This window comes from Sorex fumeus, unplaced genomic scaffold (genome assembly GCF_029834395.1).
Source record: "Sorex fumeus unplaced genomic scaffold, SorFum_2.1 ptg000051l, whole genome shotgun sequence".
Lineage (NCBI taxonomy): Eukaryota > Metazoa > Chordata > Mammalia > Eulipotyphla > Soricidae > Sorex > Sorex fumeus.
This window is the reverse complement of record NW_026606108.1, coordinates 19,526,888-19,547,523: the sequence shown is the minus strand read 5'-3', so window position 1 is coordinate 19,547,523 and position 20,636 is coordinate 19,526,888. Positions and strand designations below refer to the sequence as shown.

General features: G+C 43.0%; 1 protein-coding gene across 2 annotated transcripts; it reads right to left on the bottom strand.

Moving 5' to 3' along the window:
• Window positions 1-11,657: 11,657 nt before the first annotated feature.
• FAM170A (family with sequence similarity 170 member A) lies at window positions 11,658-15,828 on the bottom strand. Of its 2 annotated transcripts, XM_056124824.1 has the most exons (3): window positions 15,759-15,828; window positions 13,216-13,356; window positions 11,658-12,507 (listed from the first exon to the last, which is right to left on the bottom strand). In XM_056124824.1, exons 1-3 carry the CDS (start codon window positions 15,826-15,828, stop codon window positions 11,705-11,707), a joined length of 1,014 nt encoding a protein of 337 aa, XP_055980799.1. In that variant the 3' UTR covers window positions 11,658-11,704. The 2 variants fall into 2 exon arrangements, with proteins under 2 accessions (XP_055980799.1, XP_055980800.1); XM_056124825.1 differs by lacking the exon at window positions 13,216-13,356.
• Window positions 15,829-20,636: the final 4,808 nt, after the last annotated feature.

Genomic DNA, 20,636 nt, shown 5'->3' with positions numbered 1-20,636 from the left:
ATCAACTCAAATCTTTGGAGAAAAAGGACCAAGAGGTAAAGGGAGAAGAAAGGACACCTAAAAAGAAAGAAAGCGTTTGCCAAGAAGAAAGAGGAAATGATTCCCAAAGGTTAACCTACAGCTACATAATTAGAAAGAAGTTTTTATGTGTGGGGACTCTGGTATCAAACGGATAAACTTTTTGGAACTTATGACTATATAATGAGAAGCAGCATTATTATCATATTACAAATTTATGGCAATGGCATTTTAGGGAAGTTTAGGGAAGGGTAGGAAATGCTCGTGAGACAACAGGATAAAGTACAAATGATTTAAGGGGAAGATTAAGGGATAGAACGCAGGCTCTGGTCACAGGAGGCCCAGGCTCCATCTCACGTGCTGCATGGTCCCTAGAGCAACAACAGGAATAACCTTCAAGCATGGAGCCAAGAGTAACTCTTGAACACTACTAGGTATGGCCCCCAAGTCCCCAAAAGCAGACAGGGGGCAATCTTCCTTCCCATGTATCAGAGGTGGATAAGTGTAAGCAGGACACAATGTGAAGGGAAGACCGAATTCATCACTGAATGCAGCCCTTGAAAATAGACAGGACCATGAAACTGCATGAGGCAACGGAGCTAGAGGTCATCCCAGAGAACTGGAGAAAATGTCCTCTCTCTGATCTTCTCAAACACCACTTGGTGAGTCTATTGGCCTCTTTGTCTTCAAATTATGGACTAATAAAGCTTAATGAGAAGAGGTCACTGGTGTCACCAGTTCCTTTGCTGCTATGATTCACATCAGTGTGCTTAGCAAAGGCAGTGACTGAGCAAGAGGAAAAAAGAGTGTGTGGGGACAGTGAGGTGCAGCTCAGCGGTGCAAGCCTGCCTTTACCTTCACCACAAGTACATTTAGAAGAGACATTCTCAAAGGCAGCACCGAGCCATCTAGGTTCTTTGCCCAGCACCATCTATTTCAATAACACAGTAATTTTCTGCCCTCCACATCTCTGCCTATGTTAATTCTTTTTGGTTTTTGATTCGTATTGATCTAAGTTTTGATAATTCCCTTTTCCTTTGTGTTATAGCACAGCGGGTAGGGCGATCGCCTTATAAGCGGCCAACATGGCCGACCCGAGTTCGATTCCTCCACCCCTCTCGGAGAGCCCGGCAAGCTACCGAGAGTATTCGATATGCCAGACACAGTAACAACAATGGAGACGTTACTGGGCCCGCTCGAGCAAATCGACGATCAACGGGAGGGCCTTTACCTTTTACCTTTATATAACAAACAATATGATGTAAATTTGTTTATGCCTGGAAGGGGGGGATACGGGTATGGAGGGGTGATGGGTGGGAAACCAGGAACATTGCTGGAAGTAAGGGCACACTGGTGATGAGAACATTTAATGCCTGAAACAACTGTATTATGAACAACTTGATATATGACTCTGTTGAAATAAAAGCATTTTTAAAAAAGGAATGCAGGAGTGACTTAGGGATAGAACTGATGGGAACCAACATAGCTTGCTGGAAATGGCCAATAGAATATAGACTGAGAGGAAGGGGAAAAACTATAAATGAGTCAGACTTCCAAGTTAGTAGAACAGGCTACATCTACTTATTGAAAGATAGCTTAGCCTTTTTACAGTTCAGTAGAACAATCCTTAGACAAACAAAACACACTGAAAAACTTTGTATTAATATCCAAGCAATAGAAACGTTTGTGTATTTTGTGGGATCGGATCTCCCAAGTTGTATCCAAGTTGATCTCCCAACTTGCAATTCTCAGTTAACAGGGCCAGCAGGTGAGCTTTAGGGCTGGAAATATAGTGTTGCTCCAGTCCTGTGGTGCCAGGGATAATCCAGGGAACCTCTGAGGATGCAAGCAACAATGCTCAAGGCACCCTGAGGTTCCTGGGATTGAACTAGGGTTGGCTGCTTATAAAGTGCACACCTTAACCCCAATAGAAACAAGATAAAGCAGGACAGTATTGCCAACAGAAATCACTAAAAAGTTACAAATCACTCATTTTATGTACTAGTGGCATAAAATGAGCAGCTATTAAAATATGAGTTAGCCCTGCACAATTATAAGGAGAGAGAGACATGATCATAATCATTATAGAATACTTCAGTATTTATCAGAAACTGGCAAATATAATGACTTTAAAATAGCAAGGATTAAAAACATATGAACAAAATAAAACCTTGATTAACAGATTTTATACACATACAAACACACACACAAATTTAAATCCAACAGAACTCATATTCTTTTAAAATACCTGTAAATCATTTTTAAATCAATTATGCACTAGTCCCAATGAAATCTTAACAACTTTAAAATTAATCTTTTATGAATTCAAAATATTCAAAAATTGTATGAATTCACACAGCAGAGCCTGGCAAGCTATCCATGGTCTATTCAATATGCCAAATCCAGTAAAAAAAAAAATGGATCTCATTCCCCTGACCCTGAATACGGCAGAGTCGAGAAGGATATGGAAGGAGAGGCTGATAAAATCCCAAGGCAGAAATAGGCTGCCAAAACGAAGAAAGACAAAAATGATTGTCTGTACTTTCAATGCACGTATGCTGACATCTGATGCATCCATCGAGGACCTGATGGTGCAAGCGCGAAAGATCAAATACAGCATCATCGGTCTGACCGAAACAAGAAGATATCAATCACATCATGCCGTTTTCGACACTGGAGAAGAACTGTTCCTTGGAACATGTGACAAAAGAGGAGTCGGTGGTGTCGGTATTCTTGTCAACACGAACTTAGCCATGAGCATTGATTCATTCAAATGCCTAACAACCCGAATCGGACGATTACACTTGAATAGATGTGGCTCACTGCCAGCAGTTTCTATCTTTGTGGTCTATGCACCAACACCCAATTATGGTGAAAGAGAAATTGAGAAGTTCTACATGGAGCTGGAGAAGTTCTATAAAGAAGATCACACCTTCTACAAGATCATTGTCAGTGATTTTAATGCCAAGATAGGACCAAGAAGATCAGCCGATGAACTCCACATTGGGACCCATGGCCTAGAACGGAACGAACAGGGTGACAGACTGTCTGAGTTCATCATGTAAACCAAGACCTTCCATGGTAACTCACAGTTCCAAAAGGCTGAATCTAAACGTTGGACATGGGAGTCTCCCGGTGGACGGTTCCACAATGAAATAGACCACATCATATTCAATCGGCGGTTTTGCCTAACCGATGTTGCTGTTGTCCCAAGATTCCAAACGGGATCAGACCACCATCTTCTTCGTGCAAAATTCTACCTCACAGAACGAGGAGAAAAGAATGCAAGGTTTAAGAAGAAAACTCCCAGAACGACCACCAACTGGGAGCTCTTTAGCTCTGTTGCGGCAACATGGGAAGATGCCGTCATTGACAACATTGATGAGGAATACAATCGAATGATTCAGCACCTCCATGATTGTGCGAGGAATGCCAAGAGAGAGATAACCACAAAAAACCGCCTTTCTTCAAACACTCTTGAACTTATTCGCCAATGTGGCTTGGCACATGCCTCAGGCAACCGTTAAGCGAACGTCCGAGCTGGCAAAACAATGCAGAGAAGCTATCAAGGATGACCTCAAAGACAGGAGAACAGAGGTGCTGGTAGATGCGGCAGAAGCTGGAAAAAGCATTCGTAATGCCCACCTGTCCTTCACCAACTACAAGACCAAGATGACTGCCCTCCGACATCCAGATGGATCCATCACATCTTCTAGAAGGGCAATGGAGAGGATTGTTCATGACTTCTACTCAGATCTCTTTAATAGCCACGTCCACTTGCCCACATGCCACATTCTGCACGATGGATATATCGTTCCCAATGTTCTCCCTTCCGAAATCCAACACACCATCTCATCGGTAAAGAAACAAAGAGCACCTGGCCCAGACAAGATCAGAGCTGAACACCTGAAGAACTTACCATCAGTACTCATCAATACACTGGCTCAGCTCTTCACACGCTACCTGTCTGAATGCAAGGTTCCATCCCAATGGAAAACCAGCAAGACTGTACTACTATACAAGAAGGGAGACATCCATGACATTGGCAACTATCGCCCAATCTGCCTATTGTCTGTCATCTACAAACTGTTCACTCGAGTCATCCTGAATAGGATTGGCAGAACACTAGATGAAGGACAACCATGTGAACAAGCTGGGTTCCGAAAAAAAATTCAGTACCATCGACCATATCCACATGATTACTAAGCTCATTGAGGTTTCTCAGGAGTTCGAGATGCTGCTCTGTCTAACATTCATTGATTTAAAGGCCTTTGATTCTGTTGAGACGGAAGCAGTCATAGAAGCCCTAGCCAATCAGAGCGTACAAACTCAATACATTAGGATCCTCCGTGAGCTGTATTACGGATTCGCTACCAGGATCTCACCATTCTACAAAGAAGTAATCATCCATATCAAGAGAGGGGTTCGGCAGGGTGATACCATTTCACCAAAACTCTTCAGTGCCACCCTCGAGAACATCATGCGACGACTGGAATGGGATGAAATGGGAGTGAAGATAGATGGTCGGCAACTACACCACCTCCGCTTTGCTGATGACATCGTTCTAATAACACCAAACATCAGCCAAGCGGCACAAATGCTGACTGACTTCAACCATGAGTGTGGAAAGGTCAGACTATGGCTGAATCTTACGAAGACAATGTTTATGAGAAACAGCCTAGTTCCTGATGCTCCATTCTCTCTCAACGGAACCATCATCTCCAAATGCAACAGTTATATATACCTAGGTCGAGAAATCAACATGATGAATGACCTGGCACCTGAGTTATACAGGAGGAAGAGAGCGGCTTGGAATGCCTTCAAGAGCATTGAAGAAATAACTAAGAGGACAAAGAACCTCCAGCTCCGAGCACATCTCTTCGATTCCACTGTTCTTCCTGCTTTAACATATGCCTCAGAGACCTGGGCCCTATAAAAACAGGATGAGAACACTATTTGGGTCTCTCAAAGAGGAATCGAAAGAGTTATGCTTGGAGTATCATGCTTCACTCAAATGAGAGATAGAATCTGGAGTTCTGTTCTCCATCAGTGCTCAAGAATAAGGGACGCTGTCTCATTTGCAAGGCATCAAAAATCAGATGGGCTGGACATGTAATGAGGTTTACAGACAACCACTGGACTAGAGCCATTACTGACTAGATTCCACGGGACGTCAAAAGATCGTGTGGACGCCCACCTACAAGATGGTCCGACTTCTTCGTCAAGACCCTGAATGATCGGTTTGAGGCTCTGCATGTTCCTAGAACAAACAGATGCCATTGGGCTACGCTAGCACGCAACAGGGATGAATGGAGACGTTACTGGCACCCGCTCGAGTAAATCGATGAATAACAGGGATCAAGTGATCAAGTGATCAAGTGAATTAAAAAATTAAATAAAATAGCAAAGTAGATATTGGAATACTGAGAAATAAGTGACAAGTACAGCACACTGATATATGGAATAAAATTATAGTTGTATTTAAAATTAATGAGTTTTGATATATTCCCTTAAAAACATCAATAATTAAAACTCATAAATTATTTTTTCAACAGATGCTGGAAAAATAATTAAGTAAACACCTAATGAAGACTAAAAAATAACTGGGGATAGAATTCAGGGACAGAAAGCATTCTTCACATGTGTGAGGTCCAGGAATTAAATTCTGAACCACAAACAAAAGGGGAAATATAAATAAAAATTAAAATATAATTTTAAAGTAACTAAACAACTGAAGTAAATAACACTAAATATCCACACAAGGAAAAGATTTCATTTTCAAAGACCAAAAGGGCTTTTGGTCTTTTGGTCAAAGACCAAAAGAGCTCTCTCCTTAGGTGAGAAAATTACACAAGTAAACAAATTTAAAGAAAAAAAATCTGCAAATATAATGGCAATAGAGTGTTTTTAAGTCACAGAATACTATGAAAAAATCTATGAACTACTTTGAACCAATACATTTAAAGAATTTTCTAGCAAAAGAGTTTTGTTCAAGAAAAATTAAAAACCTAAATAAGAAATGTAATCAGAATAATTTGCAACCTCCCCCCACCAATAAAACCCCAAAGAGTCCTTAAGTTTCTTTATCTATAGCAAAGCAGTAGGGCGTTTACCTTGCATGCAGGAGGCCCGGTAGAGCCAGTTTCAATTCCTCTGCCCCTCTCGAAGAGCCCGACAAATTACCAAGAGTATCTCGCCTGCACAGCAAAGACTGGCAAGCTCCCCATGAGGTATTCGATATGCCAAACACAGCAACAACAAGTCTCACAATGGAGACATTACTGTGCCCGCTCGAGCAAATTGATGAACAATGGGAGGACAGTGCTACAGTGCTAATTTTAACTTTGGATATACCCAAAGGTGCTCAGGGGCTACACCCAGCTCTGTACATGGGGATCACTTGGGGGTCATTCCAGAGATCAGACCCAGGCCTCCAGAGTGTGAGCTCTAACCCACTGAGCTCTTGCTCTAGTCTGATCCATAAATTTTTTAAATAATTTAAAGAAAATGTGGAGAGAATTCCATTTTATAAATACATTGCATTTTAGGGTTTTTATGTAAGTTTATGATAATCCAATAAAGAGTTAAAGAGTGAAAAATTGTTTTAAAAAATAAAGCAAATGTGGTAAAAAAAAAAATATTAGGACTCATTAAAACTGAGTGTGAGGGGCTGGAGCCATAGCACAGTGGGTAGGATGTTTGCCTTGCACACAGCCAACCCAGGTTTGATTCCCAGCATCCCATATGGTCCCCTGAGCACCACCAAGAGTAATTCCCAAGTGAAGAACCAGGAGTAACCCCTGTACATGTCCAGGTGTAATCCAAAAAGCAAAAATAAATAAATAAATAAATAAAATAAATTTTTAAAAAATTTAAAAAAAATTTAAAAGTGTTTGAAATATTTCACAGCAAAAAACAAATATTTAAATATCACACAAAGTCCTAAAACCAGAGTTAGCCTTGGTGTTAATGGCTGGCAAAAAAAAAAAGGACACTCCAAGTGAAACAGATTATCCAGGGACTACAATGATGAGGACCACCACAGGTGAAAAATCGCATAAATTAGGAGCCATGGCTTAAAACTAAGTGGCCTGGTGCAGTGGGTAAGGCAATTGTCTTACATGTGGCTGGCCCAGGTTTGTTCACCAGTACCCCATTAGACTTCCCTGAGTGCTGCCAGGGGTAATCTCTGAGCACAGAGCCAGGAATAAACCCTGAGCACTGCCAGACATAGCCCCTAGAAAACACACACACACACAAACACACACACACACACACATGACTAAGGGGCTAATTGGTATAACAGAGTGTGATACAGGAAGGAAGCAAAGCCAGAAGAGGGACACCTTGGGGATTAAGAAGCACCCACCTAGCTTGCTCTTCAAGCCTGTGTTCTTGAACTTACGTTGTATGCTTGTCTGTTTCTTTGTCTGCCTTTGTGTTCTTGAACTTACGTTGTTTGCTTGTCTGTTTCTTTGTCTGCCTTTCCACTCTGGAGAAGCCTATGTTCATTCTCAAAGATGTATTTCTCTCTTTCTCGCCCCTCATACTTCTAAATAAAGTTTTAATACAATAATAAAAATACTAAACACTGATCTAGAGAACTTGTCTCTGTGTTGAGAAGTATCAAACAACTCACAGTTCTCCACACTGTGGCAGGAAGTCCTCACATCTAAAATTCTGAACTCACTTTTGACAAAAGTATGGAATAAAACACAAGAGCTCTTACTCTCTGGTAAATGTCAAGCAAATGCCCTTTCAATAGGGGGCACTTCCTGTCTCAGTATCAGCAGGAAAGAAGTGAGTAGTGTTTGAGGGGCAAGTGTGGCCTTCAAAGCTGTGATTAGGAGCTAGCAGGCTCACAAAGTCAGAAAGGATGCCCAAAGGACAAGAGAGGGCATGGAAAGGGAGAAGATGTGATTCCTCCACCCTCAAATACACAGAGTACACAGACATACACACACCAAAGGACTCTTCCACAGAATCCCCGTCTTCCTGAAAACATAGGTCAGAAGGCTCCATACTCAATCGCGCCTCCCAGAGATTTTGTGTGGCAAGGTTTGCGTCACTGACTACTGAGGAGAAACCCCTATCTATTTCCAATCTCTCTTCCAGCTCCTTTAAGTGGATTTCCAAGTGACCCCAAGAGGGGTCATTGCCATGCATCTATTTTACTGGAATCCTAACCAGTAGTTTACAAATGAACTCAAGGATAGTTTCACTGCTCCAAGATTATTTTATTCTGAGCAGGAATTCAGAGCCCTCTTCAATATCTGCTGTGTCAGCAGACCCATAAAGACCTAAGGTGGTAGATGTGTGCAGCTAGCAAAGCATGCATGCCACAAACCTTAGTTGCCCACTTCCTTATCCATGCAGGCACAAGTAAGATTCTGTGAACATGGTCAGAACCTCTTCCCCACCCTCCGAATCCTATCTGCAGGCCCCTGCCTCACCCTCTCACAGGGTTATCATCAACTCTATTTCAGCAGGAGCTACAGGGAACATATTCGTATTGAAGCCTACTAATTGACATGCCACAAAACCTCTCTGTCTGAATAAGTCAGTGAAAGAGAGAAAGGAAGCAATATTTCAATAAACAGTATGTAGATTTCTTACAAAAATTAAAATGGTAATATCACATAACCCAGCAGTATCACTCCTGGGTATTTATTTAAAGGATATGAAAACAATCATTCAAAAAGCATTATCCGCACCCCATGTTCAGAGCAGTATTATTCACAAAAGCCTAACACAGACTCAACCTAAATGCCCAACAACAAATAAATGACAGAAAATATCTGGCATACAAATTCGATGGAATACTACTCTGCTGTTTTTAAAAACACAGATAAAATTGTGCCTGATGGGCTAAAATGGATAGAATTTGAGAAGATTATGCTAAGTAGAATAAGGAAGGGAAAGGCAATTACCAGATGGTTTCAGTCACATGGTAAATAAATAAATAAATAAAGCAAACAAACAGGCAAAACACAACAAAACTTGACTCATAGATTCTGTGAAATCCAGGGTGGTTACCAGAGGGAAAGGTAAGGGAGAAAAAGGAGGAAGGGGTCCAGAATTTGGCAGTAGCATGGGACTTTGGTGATGGGAGTGGAAAATTCTATGTGTAGGCAGAGATGTGAAACTATAATCTTGTACTTCAATCAGCTCGTAAGCTAATGATGAATCAATGTTTTTAAAAAGTGTAAGAAATATTCCAATGAGAGAAGAGGAATTAAATGGACCCAGGAAAGAGGGAGGCAAAAGAAAATGGCTCCTGGGCTAGGGGGTAGAGCAGCAGGAGTTAGGGTTCAGAGTGGGAGAGCAAGAGAGTTCCATAGAAGGTAAAGAGTAATTGAGAAGACATGAGAATATGAAGAGATATCTGATAGTGAATGGAACCCCCAGAAGGTGGTATGAATCTAGAAGATTGGTGGGAAGCCACAAATTCTGAATTCTTTGGCATGACAAGGAAAGGAGACCCTGGGCATCTCAAAGCAAAGGATGTGGTTGTACAGGGGATACAGCAAATAAAGGCTGGGAAACCAGTTAGGAAGCATGCTTGTTGGTATTAGTGGAAGAATATTGACAACACCCACTCACAGACTGAAACTGATTCCATCTACAATCAGCTATCCACACAACTTTGTGGACAAACCCACTACACATCTTGAAAAGAAACCCTTAAGACTTTGGGATTTGACGAAACTGACATACTTTCTGAATTCCAAAAACTATCTCCCTTTAATTTCATCAATCCTTCTAAAGTCTGAGGTTGAACCCTATTCAGATTGGTAAGACATCCCCCAGCACCCCAGTCATTCCCACAACCCCCATCACCTTGAAAGTCATGGATAACCTCAAGCATCCAAATGAGTCTTCAATATCTCCTAGATGCCCTTAGTCTCAGAGGCTGGTGACAGTGGTGGGAGGATGAAGTGCAGAGATGACAGGGCCAAAACTTGGCAAAGCTAGAATAAGAATGTTTAGAGTCAAAACTAGAAGTATTTGGCTCAAACCCCTAGTACAGTTATCTTTTCCCAGAAATCCTGATGAGGATTGGGTACCCCAATCTCACCATCTCAGCAAGGACACATTCACATCACAGTTTCAGTGCGGACAAAGCTCTGCTCTTCCTTGTGTTTCCTTGTGAAGCCTCAGCTAACTCTTGCTTTTCCAGGACAGACCTGAGGAGACATTCTCAGTGCTTTTATCACCATTCATTCAAGAACATGGTCTCCACAGTACCTGCTATTTGCCAAATGCTTTGTCTGCACTCGGTGTTGTTTTTCAGGTTCTCATGTGAAATCTGGTATCTAGCCTTGAAAACTGTCACACAGAAGCCTAATCCATCCCGGAAGTTTCTATATTGCTGCTTCTATAAAAGGTTGGTAGTTAGCTTGTGCTTACATGAAATCTCATTCACAAACCACTAGATAGAGGGTATAGAAGATGGATGGATAGATGCATGGATGGATGGATGGTTGGATGGGTGGTTGGATGGATGGATGGATGGATGGATGGATGGATGGATGGATGGTCAATGATTAACTGGATGCATGGGTGGGTGGATGGGTGGACAGATGATGACAGAAAAATTTTAATTAAAGAATATATCAGTGAAAGAGTTGGAAAATGGTTTTATTGCATATAATTTTGATATTTTGACTTAGTACTGGTCCTTTTCTTCTCTTCATACTATTGGCATTCTGTCTGCTGCTACTTCCTTAATTGGTTTTTTTCTCCCTGGAAGAAAACAAATGGGGCATAAAAGAGATAAGAAGCAATAATAAGAGTTCAGTTACCTTTCTCCTTTGTGAAGCACAACCATGCATATCACATACCACAATAATTTTGTCTCTGGGAAAATTATAGAAAACTAAAGGTTCTAAAACATTCTCAGACCTATTGGGATCACATTTCTATGTTTCTCTCTCCACATTCCCATTTTGCTCATAGGACAATGTCTAAGGGCCAGGGTAATATTCTAGCTCAGGCTGAAGGCCTGTAACCTCAAAGCTCTGGTCCTTCTAATTCCCATATCTTCTTTTTATACCACTCCTGAGGTCTTCCTGCCTCAAGGGGCATCTAGGAGTATGCCTTCTTAGAGCTCAAGCCTGGGGATACTGAGAGACTTTCAAGTCTCTCCACTTTTTCCACCAAGTACATGGAGGTCTTTACCCCTGCAGATATACCAAAGTTGGATATACCAAAGTTGTTGTCACTTCAGAGCCACTGGATATTCCAGCACAGTCCCATAGACCCTGCCCTTAAACTCTTCATTTTCATGCCATGAGTTCAGAACAGCATGGCAGCCGTGGGCCATACCTCTCCCAATAGAAGGTCATACCATCTTCCAGGATCTTCTGGCCCCTCAATCTTAGATGCTATGGAGAAATCAAAACAAAAACATATCTTAGTGACAGAGGAAAGGTGCTCTTGTTGACCCTTGAAAATTCTCAGAACTCCTTGTGAGGGCTGGAAAATCTCTGAAGAAATTCCCTTTTATATTCATGACTTGAGACATACCAAAGCAAGAAGCAAGAATCCCAGTTATCCCCACTCCCTTCCATTGCTCCCTGAGCTGACAAAGCCTTCAACTCTCACTTACAGAGGCATGAGCCTACATTGGAGAAACAGTACAGGCTTGGAGAAGGCCCAGTCCCTTGGCGGTCCCAGCCCTTGCTCACTTCCTGTCCTCTGAAGAATGAAACACACAGCCTGGACACTGGCTCAAGGGTCTCTTCAGGCCAAGGGTGTTCCCTGTGGGTGGCTCCTCATCATTCTCCTTTTCTTGTGACTTCTCTTCTTTCGCCTTTTCCTTGTTCTCCTCATCCTCGTCCTCGATCCCATCACCCTCCTCTTCCTCCTGCATGCTCTCCGATTCCACAGTGCCTGTCAGTCGGGCCATGGTGAGGTGAAAGATGTGGCAGCTGAAGCCCTCCCTGATCCCATACTGCACATGCTCCTGGAGGATCTCCAAAGTGGAGAAGACCCGACAGCAAGCCATACACCTGAAGCCAGTATCCACAGTCACCAGCCAGTCAGGTGTCTTGGCCCTAGGCCTCTCCTCCACATCAGGGGACCCTGGTAGGCTGTCTGACTCGGTCCTTTCCTCATGCTCTTTCTCCTCCCCGCTGGGTTCGCTGTCAGACAGGAGGTTTCTGGTGGACACATCAGACGGAGTATTACCTACCCCCACGTCCTCAGGAATGGTCCCTTCTTCCATCCTTGGCAGCTTTTCAACAAACATGGAGGTCTCCTCGGTCTCCCAAGAGACAGCTACACCATTTTGCATTTGTACCTTCATATAGTATATTTTCATGCCACTTTCTTCTTTGTTCACATATAGAGAGGAAATACAGGTCTTATAGGAAGAGGGGGACAAGAAGGAGATGTGCTGGGAGTGAGGAGCAGTTTCCCATTCTTCATGAACCTGGGACAGGGGGGATCTATGCTGGGAACTATCATGATGTAATCTCCATATTCCTGGAAAAGGTAAAGAACAACATGAGACAAGGATCTGGGGGCTGCCAGGAGGGGAAGGCCTGTGAGTGAGGCTGTCCAAGAATGGGGTGCTGCATCTGGGGAAACTTCACCTGTGTATCTGCCAGTAGGGGGTGGAGTCAGGGCAGCAGTACATGAGGGACTGGCCAAGAGAGGTGCTAGGAGGAAGGTGTGTGTGTGTGTTTGGTAGCATGGATGTGTTTCCCTGTGCAATGCTGGGGTGAAGGAGGATGGTGCTGTGGGTCATGCATTTGCACTTAGTGTGTGTGCTGAGAACAGGTGAGTGTGGAATGTGATTGATTATATGTGAGACAGGCGGTGTGCACCTGGTCCAGATGGTCCATTCCAGTGCCCAGACCTGCACTGAGAAACTACTACTCTGGAAGCAAAGCAAAGGTAAAGCCTTCAAACTTCCTCCAAAGGTGCACCCTCTGGTCCCACTCTGAGAGCTACAGTGCAAAGTGCCATGCTTTCCTGGCCCCTACTCCTTTGTTTCCATCACAGTGGCACTAGGGCTCACGTGCTCCTGTGCTGAGCTCCTGTCCATGTTCACCTAAGGGCTCTGACGTTCTTCTCAAGATAAACCTGATCCCTTCCCTTGTCTAGTTTTCTGTCTGACTCATGCTTCTATCTGCATGCTCTTTCCCCACCCAACGCCCCATGTGCACCCAAGGAGCCCAGCAACCTTACCACCATGGAGGAACTTGCGTGGAAAAGAAACACAGGAGAAGTACTCAGAGATTGAGGAGACCTCCCTGACTCCTAGATTCCAGCCCTTGGCTACCCCACTGGATCCACGCTGAGAGGCTTCCTCTGGTGACGTGAATATTCCTGAGGAAGGAAGGAGAGCCTCAAAGAAAGGGAGTGTTGGGGAGTGTTGGGCATGTTTTTCTAACAGTCATCCTTCCAAAAATATTTACAGAGGGCCTGACATGTGTCAGGCACAGCAAATACACCAGCCTTGAAGTCTGGTTTCTGATAGAAACCACAATATTTAATTATAATCAATGATTATTTTGTTAATGTATTATTAAGAATGTGGGTCTAAGTGGTGACAGTATATCTAAGGTGAGAGTGCATTGTTTATCAACTACGCTGGAGAGATGTGCCACTCATGTGGTGAGCAGAGTAGAAGTGTGTGTGTGTGTGTGTGTGTGTGTGTGTGTATGTTTGTATATGTGTGTGTGTGAAGGAGCATCTATGTATGCACTGTACCATGAAACTTGTTTATCAGTATGGTAAGGTTCATAGTTATGGCATTCATTCATTCATTCATTCAACTTTATAGCAACCAGCAGCTACTATATATCAGGCTTTATTCCACTCTCCTTGACTCTGATCATGCTAATTCCTCTTTCAGGGGATGACAGACTCTCAAAACAGATATATTAAGTATAAAACATATTGGTTGGTGGAATATATTAAAGGGTTGCCAGATTTAGCAAACTAAACCAGAAGACACTGGGTAAAAATCTGAATTTCAAGTAAAACCATAGTTTTGTTTTATTTGCCTTTGTTTGGGGGGCACTCTTGGTGGTGCTCAGGGCTTATTCTTGGCACTAGCTCAGGGATCACTCCTAGCAGTGCACTAGAAACCATATGCAATACCATTGTTAAAATCAAAGTCAGCCACATGCCTGGCAAGTGCCTTACCCACTCCAGTCCCAAATCATGAATAACTTTTTAGTATATAGCCCAAACACTATTAGGGACATACTTATATTGAAAGATTGCTTATGTGAAATTTAGAAGCATGCCTTGTGGTGTGGTCTATCTGGAAACCCTGAATATATATACATATATATGTATATACATACATATATATGTTCTCTCCAGAGTTGGCTGTAGAAGGAGAAGCCTAGGATAACCATGGACTGTGTATGAACATAGTATAGTAATCATGTGTGCATGGGCCCTCAAGGGTTTTAATGTGGTTGAATAAAGAAATTGCGTCTGTGTAACTGCACTAAAGCATGTGGGTTGCCTGAGTGATCATTGTATGATAGACCCTTAACAAAGATTCTGTAGTGGGTGTAGTGTCACCAATCACCAGACTGACACCATGGCATGAACCTTAAGAGAGACTTAACATCTTATGAGCTTCTGATGAACTTCCATCTGCAACTTCCTGCAGCAATTTCTAACACACATACACACACACACACACACACACACACACACACACACACACACACAGATTTTGAAGCTGAAGGTCTGGGCAATCACTGCCTTCCCCATCCTGACCCAGCCACTGCTGAGAAGCCTGCTCCACTCCCACCTTCCCTTGTGATGCTCAGCCTGTAGACATCAGGGTCCTGGAAATTTCTAGCTGGCTCTCTGGGCTATATTATATTCAATCATACCTCCTATGCCTGTCCATACTCCTGCTCTCTGGACCAAAGCAAGAAGTTACAACACAGCCTGAAAAGTAAACCCCTTCTTCCTGGGCCTTGATGTACCTCCCTCACCAGTGTCTGGATGCCCTGTCCTTCCCTTCCCCTGCTCTGGGGAATCACACCAAGGATGTACACACTTAGCATGGATCAACTGGTAAATCTTACTGAAGAGGGAATAAAATCTCTATGTTTCCCATGTGATGCCATTTCTAAACCAATTTTTCTCCTATGTTCCAGGGGAAGCATTATGTTTCAAGATGGTTTTTAACCAGGCCCTTAAATCTTTGGGTTTCTCTTTCCAAAGATCTCTCTCTCTCTCCAGAGCCTAACAACCACAGTCACTGATACCAGGGAAAGATCCAATGATGAGAAGGAGAGCCACAGAGATAGTTTGAAGGTAGGGCACTTGCCTTGCACTCAATAAACCCAACACTGCATATGGGCCCCAGAACTCTGCCAGCAATTATATCTGAGCACAGAGCCAAGAGTAAAGCCTGAGTACAAGCCAAGTATGACCCTCAAACAAACAAAAAAGTGAAGGAGCAAAAACAAAGAGACTAAAAGAGTGACATCTGAGTCCATCCATGTGTGGGTTACCCCAATCTTATATGAGTCTGGTGAGATCTGAGCAGGCCCAGGTAGGGGCTGACTTTCCATTTCCTGTCAATTTGGGGATTTCTGAACTTTTTGTGTCATCACCCTTCACACCTATTTAAAGGTGGATTTGATCCTTAGTCACAAACAGTTTTCCCTCCCAGCTTCCTCCACGCCTGCACCCTGGAAAATGTGGAGTAGGCCAGTGACCTGGGCACACAAGACAAGTCCCCCAGCACATACCTCCTCCCCAGTCTGCACTTTCCTGCGATTCTTCATTTTCCAAATGTTTCCTCTTTTGCCGCCGTTTCATGGTGCCTGCTAGTCCCTTTAAAGATGCCCACTGCCCTCCTGTTTCCCTACAGGTTGAATCTTCTTGGCTTTTGGGAAATTCATTGAATTGATCAACTACAAATTAAAATGGCCATGTCTCCTCAAGGGCTGAAGGCCTTACAGCACCTAGAGAGTCAGCAGCACTGCCCAGAGCTCACTATAGTGCAGGTCTGTTAAGGGTCAAAGGGCGCCAGGCCCTTGAAAGATTCTCTGACCTCAGTGATGACATCACAGCATTCTGTGGACCTAGGTCAAAACAGTCTCTGCAAATGCCCAGGTTTTACCTTCCAAAACAATTTCTTTTCCTAGATGACCTCTCTAATCTTCTAAAGAGGGTAGAATAGTTTGACTATGACCTTTAGCATTTTTCATCTCTTCCTTTATTTGAAACTTTCCTTTTTTATTGAAAATTATCATCATTTTTAATGTCTCTTTAATTAGTCATGGAAACTCAAGTAATATACAAACATTCATTTGTTCAAATTAATCAAAAATGTTTTAAACCTTGAAATTTTTTTTATTTTTCTTTTTTATTATTGAATCCCCATGAGAACAGTTACAAAGCTTTTGGGTTTAAGTCTCGGTCATATAATGATCAAACACCCAGTGCACATTTTCCACCACCAAGAACCCCAGTAACCGCCATCCCACCCCTCCCCCTGCTGGTGTGGCAGATGATTTCCCCTTTACTCTTTACTTTGATTACATTCAGTATTTCGACAAAAGACCCACCATTATAATTTGGAGTTTTCCCCCAACAATCAGACCTGCTGAAAAGGCATCCTTAGATAATTTGTTTTCTATTGCTGATTATGAAGAGCATATGATGTCACATGGCCACAATCACGGCTGCACGACTTTGGAATTCTGATATTTTAGTAATTAAGTATGGAGGGATTTCTGCCAAAAGCCACTGGGTTCCGAGATTGGTTTGTGAGCCTCTGGAGTCATGGCTGTTAAGGAACTCAATAAGAAGCCGGAGTAGCTGCTCGTGGATGACAACTTGGGGTCTCGTCAGGGGTGGGAGAGAAGGGCCCTGAACTTTTCCTTCTTCATCCAGGAAGGAAACTGTCTCATGCATCAAAGGAACATGGCAGGGACCAAAAGCAGTGAGAGTATACTGAACCTGTGACTTTTATTTCTAAAACCCCAAACTCAATAAAAATGAAAGTACACTTGAGCAGAAACGTCACTGAGGGAGGATTTGGGGAATTCTGTCCCCCCTCTTTACCCTTCCAGAGGGAGGAGCTAACAATTAAGTCAGAGAATTATGTCTTGGGGTCCTGGGAGAGAATAGGCTTCCTAAATTCTCTAAAAGAAAGATATTTCTGCTATAGAATTTTTCACTATTTGGAGTTCATTAATTTTATTGCTGTGACTTAAGAATTTTCCCTATTTCTATTGCAGCACAACAGGAAACCCACAAATTTTTCCCAATTTAAATGAAAAACAATAGTTCACTTAAGGAGGGAAAAAAAGGGTGAGATGGGGCAGTGAGTGTGGTTATTTTTAAAAAGCAACAGGAAGAATTGCTCGTGGGGACTAAACTGTTTTGTGCCTGAATTCCACATTAAAATCTTGATTGTGATGATACACAATAGCTTTGTGTGATTCCAATCTGTGAGGGGTGCAGTAAAGAATGAGGAGTTGCGTGGAGGAGAGGAGGACTTTAAATAGAATCTCTTTGTATTATTGCTTACAACTGCATGAAAGGTAAAGGTAAAGGTAAAGGCCCTCCCGTTGATCGTCGATTTGCTCGAGCGGGCCCAGTAACGTCTCCATTGGAGACTTTGTTGTTACTGTGTCTGGCATATCGAATACTCTCGGTAGCTTGCCGGGCTCTCCCAGAGGGGCGGAGGAATCGAACTCGGGTAGGCCATGTTGGCCACGTGTAAGGCGAACGCCCTACCCACAGCAGTAGGGCGTTTGCCTTGCATGCAGCCAACATAGCCGACCCGAGTTCGATTCCTCCGCCCCTCTCGGAGAGCCTGGCAAGCTACCGAGAGTATCTCGCCTGCACGGCAGAGCCTGGCAAGCTCCCCGTGACGTAATCGATATGCCAAATACAGTAACAACAAAGTCTCCAATGGAGACGTTACTGGGCCCGCTCGAGCCAACTGCATGAAAATCATGAAAATCTTCAATGACCTGGAAATCAAAAATCAATTTAAAAATAAGAATACCTCTATCTTGCTTAAAGATAGAGGTTCCCATATTTCACTACATATTCATCACAACCTTGTTTTATCAGCCCCCAAATTGGTTTATAACCTTTTTGAAAAGTTTCACATAATAGTTTTATCCCACATTTTTACAAAAAAAAATTAAATAAAATAAAATCTGTAGTGATTATGAGAGCGTAGGTAGTTGGTATTGGATTCAAGTAAAGAATTTCTAAGGGTGGGGAGGATAGCTCAGGGGTAATAGCACAGTACTAGCAGTTAGGAGGCCCTAGGTTTGAGATTCAACACCACATGTCCCCACCAACCTTGCAACGTGATACCCCAGAAGTCGTTCCCAAGGACTGCTAGGTGTGATTCCTATTTTAAGAAACAAAAACATTTACTTTTTCCTCCCAACATATTTTTCTTAGCACATCCCCATGCAGGCACTCTAGGTAAAACCTTTTTCTATCCATAAAACAGTGAATGGGCTGGAGCAATAGCACAGTGGGTAGGGCACTTGCCTTGCATGCAGCCAACATGGCCAACCCGAGTTTGATTTCTCCGCCCCTCTCAGACAGCCTGGCAAGCTACCAAGAGTATTTCACCCACACGGCAAAGCCTGGCAAGCTCCCCATGACATATTCGATATGCCAAACACAGTAACAGGTTTTACAATGTTACGGGGCCTGCTCAAGCAAATAGATGAACAATGGAAGTATAGTGATAGTGATAGTGAAGACAGTGAATAAATTAACATAAGAGAGCAAATATTTCAGAAACCACATGTGTTGCATAAACATAGGTGTGCAGTTACCCTCGAGAGCTGAAAATTTGAATTCTTTTAAACTAGAATGGAAGCTGAAGTTCTCTAATCCAACCCAGATTCTATTAACAATTCCAGTAAGGAAAGGGGTTTGTCACAAAGGATTTTCCACATCATCAAGGATTCTTACATATCATCAAGGTGCCCTGCAATCCTGACACTAACTCAATTCTGACACTACCCACTGTCCTACTCGTGGGAAAAGACTGCTGTAAGACACCTTGACACCCAGACATACAAATCACTCAGAAGCCAACCACAAATTCACACTGTCAGCTGTGCTGCTGATCAGCTGACAACAGACCAGACCTTCCAACCATTCCTCCCCCTTGGATTCAATGCACTGATGAGAGCATCTCACAGCACTCAAACATTGTACTTCCTAGATACTGGGTTTATGATAAGAAGATACAACTCAGAAAGAAGCAGATGGAAAAAACGCACCAGCAAAAACACAGGGAAAAGACTGAGAACCCAGGATCTCTGAACAGGGAGCTTGCCCTGAATTTCCACATGTCCACCTGGAAGCTGTCAGAAATATTGCCTCCTTTTTGACTTCTTATTGAGATTTCACTACACAGGCATGACTGAAACACTCATTATTTACTGGGAATCACATTAACCTCCAATACCCTGGCCTCCCCAAGGATTGGGGGATGTGGAAGTTCTACTTTTGGGCAAGGATTGGGGTTGAGGATGAAAACACCCAAAATATAGTGGTGGGAAGGCATAATGGTGGTGGTATTGGTGTTTAAATATTAAATATAATAAAATATTTTGAACTACGTTATAAAATAAAAAAAAATTTAAAAAACAAGTTCTGACCCTCCAGCCACATCACTGGCAACCAGCTAACTTGGTTGGGGATCCTTTGTTGCTTCCTAAAACCAGTCCTTACAATAGGGGATACCTTTTATGACTTACATAGCTTAGGAAATCTTAAGAGTTTTAGGAACTCTGGGCAGAAGAAGGAAAAAAACCAAATATACATCTTTTACTATATTTCATGTCCACCTTCAAATCTCTAGCACCACTCTAAATAAGTCTTCAAATCTATTTCAGTATTTCCAGTGATGGAAAATATTTTTCTCAAAGCTTTGATATCTATCTAAAGAAACCATAGCAACTTTTTCATTTAAAATAACAGGACACATTCGTAAATGTTTTATTTAAAAACACTGGGGCCTCCTCTACCCAGATCCCCCATCTTCCAGGCATTACACCCACCAATTGCCCCCAGAACTGTGTAATCCCATCAACGGCCAAGACCCAGAGACTATAAAACCCTGTTCCCAGAAGAGAACAGCGCAGAGTCTCCTGCCTCCATGCCTGACTATCCTCACTGGGGCCCCTTGGAGGAGGGTGGGTTGAGTTTCCCTCCCCACCCTGAGCAGAGCCCCAGCAGCTGAAAACCTCCAGTTCTAGCCACAGTCATGCTTAAGACCACTCTCCACACATTCGGACAAGCCTCATGCATAAAGGAACCAGCAGAGGAACCCAGGTGTGCAGGACCCAGGGCGTAGATCTCCAAGCCTGCTCAGATTGGGACTAGGGCCTCCTCCACCCAGATCCCCCATCTTCCAGGCATTACACCCACCAACTGCCCCCGGCGCCATGTAATCCCATCAATGGCCAAGACCCAGAGACTATAAAACCCTGCTCCCGACATCTTATTATCTAGGTCTTACTCTGGAGAACCTGGCAGGCTACCAAAAGTATCCTGCCCACATGGCAGAGTCTGGCAAACTCCCCATGGCATATTCAATATGCAAAAAAAAAAAAAACCAGTAACAATGATGG